This window comes from Pantherophis guttatus, chromosome 1, assembly GCF_059756535.1.
Source record: "Pantherophis guttatus breed Tessera chromosome 1, ASM5975653v1, whole genome shotgun sequence".
NCBI lineage: Eukaryota > Metazoa > Chordata > Lepidosauria > Squamata > Colubridae > Pantherophis > Pantherophis guttatus.
Genome location: NC_142063.1, coordinates 256,116,451 through 256,122,450, shown reverse-complemented (window position 1 = coordinate 256,122,450; position 6,000 = coordinate 256,116,451). Strand labels below are relative to the sequence as shown.

The 6,000-nt window shown below is 39.3% G+C and overlaps 1 protein-coding gene across 16 annotated transcripts in view; it reads right to left on the bottom strand.

Moving 5' to 3' along the window:
- Positions 1–359: 359 nt before the first annotated feature.
- The window catches only part of L3MBTL3 (L3MBTL histone methyl-lysine binding protein 3), an 81,490-nt gene continuing 75,849 nt past the window's right edge, over positions 360–6,000 (bottom strand). For all 16 annotated transcript variants that reach the window (XM_087886954.1, XM_060692230.2, XM_087886964.1 and 13 more), the window contains 2 exons: positions 4,139–4,201; positions 360–1,605 (listed from right to left, as the gene is read on the bottom strand). In XM_087886954.1, the coding sequence (XP_087743080.1) occupies positions 1,462–1,605; positions 4,139–4,201 (207 nt within the window). In that variant the 3' untranslated portion in view covers positions 360–1,461. The remainder of the gene's footprint in view (positions 1,606–4,138; positions 4,202–6,000) is intronic.

The following is a 6,000-nucleotide window of genomic DNA, read 5'->3' as shown; positions in this document are numbered from 1 at the left end:
AGAGAAATGATGCTCTCGAATGATGACTTGAGAAAATGGTGACGTTCATAATTTTTCATTTATGCGAGTCATGTCAGGATTTGTGTAAGCAGATGTTTACGGATGCTTTTCTAAACCAGGTGAAAGTGTGGAAAAGCAGCGCTAGAAATATAATGTCCATTTAATATATGTGTGTGCACGCTGTGTAAGTAAATGTTCTTTGGGAGAAGCTGAGCCATAGCTCATGCTGGTCTTCTTGCTTCCAACTGGTCTTTGGAATTCAATTTTCCCAAAAACTCTGAAACTCACTTAAATGCTTTGGCTTTTCTTATCTTTGAAGCAAACTGTTCACCACAACCTTCAGTGAAAACTAAGACAAGTGGAAAAAATATGACTGTACTAATATTGATACAAACCAACTGCATGAAAAATGAGTCATACAAAAGTTCTTCCACATTTTGGCAGTTATGAAGCATAACAATTTTAAATGCAAATTTAAGTGTAAAAAGTCAGAACAAAATATAAAAGATGCAACATTTATAAAAAAGACTGAACAGAACAATGCAATATAACCCTTGATGATCTTGTTTCACATTGTTTTCTATTGCACATGTTAAAGTCAAGTGACCTAACTTTTACAAATTGGATAGAACTGTTTTAACTTTTCCCTCACTGCTATTTTTAGATTGAGTTAATATTCCTGTTCAACCAATTTAATTCTTTATAAAAAGGTGTTTTTTTTATATGCAGGATTTTTATTCTGCATATGCACATTTAATTTGTATCTCTTTTAATAGAATGAAGTAAAGTAATATAATGCAACATGAAATATAATTACATTAACCTTTTGTAGTTCTTATTAATAATTTCATACCAAATATGCTACCAGTACTGGAAGTATTTCTTTTTCTTTTAACCATGCAAAAATAATTAAAAAAAACAGCACTGATCTTCAGCAATGTTTTCTTAGAATAAACCAACCAGAGTCCACAGCAGTTTTCAGTGTAGTGCAAAATTAAAGAGTTAACCATTTCCATTAACTAATTGCACCTCAAATATTTTTAAATTGTTAACAATTTCTTATGAAAATGGTCAAATAGGACAAAGAGATTAACTAAACCCAATGGGTAAATTCACAAAGTATATATTTTGTGACTCCTTTAAAAAGGCTAATATAACCATGATTTTAATATGTTCCCGTAGTTACTGGTTCCCCAATTAAATTAAGGTGGCTAATTGTAGGAAAATTAAAACCACCAGGTTGGCAAACTTTACGTACCTGCTCTACTAAATTTTTATCTTGCTAAAAACCTTAAGCACTTCTCAGAAGTGTACAGTTGCCCTAGTTTTGGGAAAATATCTTTATTTCATGCACTTAAGACTTTTTCCCTTTGAAATGTTCATCCTAGGTTATCTTTCGGTATCTTTGTGCTTTGGGTAAAACATTGGCTGGAGTGCAGAAGTTGTCTTGTAGACCTTTTATCAGAGTTCATTATGAGAGTTTTTATCAGCAGCTTTGAACATCAGGATGGAATTGAAGATTTTTAGGGCTGGTCCCAGTTTAATACTCATTATTTTGACAATGTCTGCTTGAGTCATTAGAAGAAAAGCTTCCCCATCGATTTGCTGAAAGGAAAAAAAAATCTACATGTTAATGACTCCACACAGTTATGAATGTACTCTCAACTCTATAACAATAATTTAAAACGGGACCAAACTATTCACTACAGATATAGTGAAATGAAATTTGTTAATCTTAAAAGTGAATTGAATTCTCCCTTTTTTATTGCATGAGAAATATTCCTCAGTGGTGCTTATCAACTTTCCCCTCCAAGACTGCCATCTCTTCTGCCTCTTTAGTTAGCATAAGTGATTCAGCTATAAGAACAGAGGTCAGGATGGGTTTCGTAGAAAAAACAAAACAAAAATCTATTCCAGGATTCTTTGAGCACCTGTTCAGCTCAAGTTTCTTTTAACTTGTGTCAAAGGATTAAAGGGATGTGAAGCTAATAGGAATGATTTATCTCCTAAAATACAGAAGCAAGCCAGAAGCATGTTGTTTGCTGTATGTAGGTGGTTTGTGAAAAGGCTTCAGAAGTGCCCTGAAATATGCTGGAAGATGTACAAAGCTCTTTACGCAGTCTTCAAAAAAGTTGCATCACTGCTGCTGAAGCTGTCTGTAATTTCTTCTGCATGTGTACAAGGACATAATCACTTCCAGCAAATTCAAGATGAGATATTTGTGTTGGTTCCAAAGCCTCTTTTCAAAGGATTATCACAGCCTTCATATGTAGCTTTGGAAATCTGTCACAATGATTATATGCAAATTCCTGCATACCAACTATAAGTCACTAGTTGGGTTTAAATAGTATCCATAGTAAAGTTATTATATTATATCCCTTTAAAGAAATCCTGGTATTTTAAATTACGGTGGTATAGAAATATTTTTGTTTTCCTAAACGTTCTCTTTATATTAATCAAGACCACAGTAGCATCAAAGCCACTGGGTTAGTTTAGTCTTCCCCTTTTTTTCATTACTTTGCAAGCAATAAATAGGGATGGAAAACTTGACGTTTTCCTGATAACACTGAAATACAATTATGATTTATTTATTTATTTATTTAATTTGAATTTCTATACCGCCCTACTCCCGAAGGACTCAGGGCGGTGCACAGCCATGAGATAAAACACATAAATATACAAAATTTAAGATCAAGTAAAATGAATTAAATAAATTTGGCTGAAATTAATACTGATTAAAAACCCATTATTTTAAAATACGTTTAAAAATTTAAAATTTACAGTTTAAAGGGAGAAGAATTAGGCGAGGCCGGCTTGATGAAATAAAAGCGTCTTCAACTCGCGGCGGAAGGTGCGCAGATCCGGAATCCTCCGTATCTCTGGGGGGAGCTCATTCCAGATCGTCGGGGCCCCCACAGAGAAGGCTCTCCCCCTAGGGGCCGACAGCCGACACTGTTTGGCCGACGGCACCTGGAGGAGCCCCTCTCTGTGGGAGCGTACTGGTCGGTGGGAGGCTGTTGATGGTAGTAGGCGGTCCCGTAAGTAACCAGGTCCTAAGCCATGGAGCGCTTTAAAGGTGGTAACCAACACCTTGAAGCGCACCCGGAAGACCACCGGGAGCCAGTGCAGCTCGCGCAGGAGAGGTGTTACATGGGAGCTCCATGTTGCTCCCATAACCACCCGCGCGGCCGCACTCTGCGCCAGTTGGAGCCTCCGGGTGCACCTCAAGGGGAGCCCCATGTAGAGAGCGTTACAATAGTCCAGACGAGAGGTGACGAGGGCATGAGTGACTGTGCGTAACGAGTCCCGATCTAGAAAGGGACGCAACTGGCGAATCAGGCGAACCTGATGAAAAATCCTCCCGGTCACGGCCGTCAGGTGTTCTTCTAAAGACAGCCGTGAATCCAGGAGGACGCCCAAGTTGCGAGCCCCTTCCGTGGGGGCCAGTGATTCGCCCCCAATAGCCAGCGATGGCGTCAGCTGACTATATCGGGACGTCGGAAACCACAGCCACTCGGTCTTGGATGGGTTGAGTCTGAGCCCGTTTCTCCCCATCCAGATCCGTACGGCCTCCAGGCACTGGGACATCACTTCAAGGGCATCGTTGAGCACTGCTTACCATGCTGCTTGGACTGGAACTAGATTAGCAACATTTAAAAATTCACAAGTCTGTTATCCATGCAGTAAATAACATCCCAATATATTAAATGGACATAATTGATTAAAAAAGGAGGTTAGTATCAATGCCCAATTTCTTTTTACTGAACGCCTCGCTTTGAAGAATAATTACACTCCCTGAAATGTATGTCACACTGAAACTTTGAACTTGCATTAGACATTGCCACATGCATATAACATTGTCACGTAATTTAAAGTAACATTTTAAATATTCGATCGAACAATGCCTTTCTTGATTCGAGAAAGAACTACAATTCCACTTGAATTTCTAGGGCAAAATTAATTACACATTTAATTTCACTGAAGTCAGTTTTAAGACAATTTGATGAAAACCATGCTGAGAGACTGTCTTCAGAAATGAAATTAAAACAGGGCTGATTTAATGTAGACATGTTATCTTTTGCCAATTAAACATTATATGAAACCCTTGATCACCAAAGGACTGATCTATTATACTCACCTCATCTTTGAATACTTTGCCATGCTCCTCACAACCTGGCAAACTCCGAATGAACTCTGAGACCTGCCAATCAATTTTAACAAAATAAAGGAGTAAGAATAATAGAATAACTGTCTATCTCTTCATTTTGCTTCTAAGTGATAGGAACTAGGGAAAAAAAATCAGCAAATGCTTGTTTCAAAAGATGGCAAAGGTACAATGCCTTCTTCCAATTTTATAAACAGCAATGGTCAAGCTGTCTAAACCCTATATTCCACTTAACCTTTGTCAACTCTGACGTGAACCTGGCTGAAGCCATCTTGTGCTGCCTTATAGTTGCCACAAAGCCTGAGAGGCGGAAGGGAGGGAGGAAGTAGATAGCCTGGCTAACAGTCAAAACAAAAAGGTTAGCTGTTTTCAGCCACATGTTACAAAACCAAAGTCATCGTAACATGTGGCTGTTGAAGGAGGAGAGGAGCCTGCCAGCTCTATTCATTGGACAATGTGACCAGTGACACCAGGAAGGGGGGATTTTTACTCTTTCAATTAGGTGAAAACTGCAGGAACTTTCAGAGTTGGTTTTCATCGGCTGTGCTGATATGATGTATCAAATAAACATGTTCTTTGAGGAATCTACCTGCCTCAAAGTTCTGCTTTCAATGGGTGCGTTACTCGGAACGCTGACAACCTTTTTTAGTCCTGTTTTAAGTTCTTGATTTATAACTATTTTTAATGACCCTTTAGGGACACAGTGGCTCACTAGCTAAGACGCTGAGCTTGTCGATCAAAAGGTTGGCAGTTCAGCGGTTCGAATCCCTAGTGCCACGTTAACGGGGTGAGCTCCCGGGGTTAGCTTCTGCCAACCTAGCAGTTCGAAAGCACGTAAAAAATGCAAGTAGAAAAATAGGGACCACCTATTTCCCTAGAGTCGGGAACAACTAGCATATATGTGCGAGGGGAACCTTTATCTTAGTGACCCTTTGAAGTTACAATGGCACTGAAAAAAGTGACTTGTGGCGGGTTTTGTCACTTTTGACCACTGTAGCATCTTCATGGTCATGTGATCAAGATTTGGTTGGCAACTGGCATGTATTTATGACAGTCCCGGGATCACCATTTGCAACCTTCTCAGCTGGCTTTTGACAAGCCAAGTTAATAAGGAAGCCAAATTCACTTAATGATTGCATGATTCACTTACTTGTGGCAAAAAGTTCATAAAATGGGACACCACTACTTTGCTTAGTAACAGAAATTTTGGGCTCAATTTTGGTCGTAGGTCGTTACTTATAACCATAATTGGGGAGCTGTAGCTGTAGCTGTACTATCTGTAACAGCATTTCGTCTACAAGTCATATATTCTGTCTCTTCAATTTTACTGACTGATGTTGATGAAGTAAGATTGCTTAGCATTTAGACTCTAAGCCCCATCCCACTCCATCTATGCTGCTTCACTGAAGCATAGTGGTATTCCTGGGACGAATGAGCAAAGAACAGTGGGAGTATATCTTAAAAGTAAATAATTCTAGTGCAGGGGTGTCAAACTCATGTCGTCACAGCGGCATCACATGGCTTTTGGGATTTTTTCCACCTTCGCTAAACCAGGCGTGGACATGGCCAGCATGTGACGCATCCAGCCCATGGGCCAGGAGCTTGACAGCCCTGTTCTAGTGGGATCAGTCAAGCCAAGAAGGTCATCTCTGCTGCCCAGCTAAGACAAACAGGCACCTATATCAAGTTAACAGCAATATAGGAAGATATTGGAGATGGGAGGCTCACTTCAGTGACAATAGCAAAATCATAGTGAATGGGAGAAAGCAATGATAGACCAACCTATATTTTACCAAGAATATTAAATTGATACACAAAATAAAAGTGATTGATGA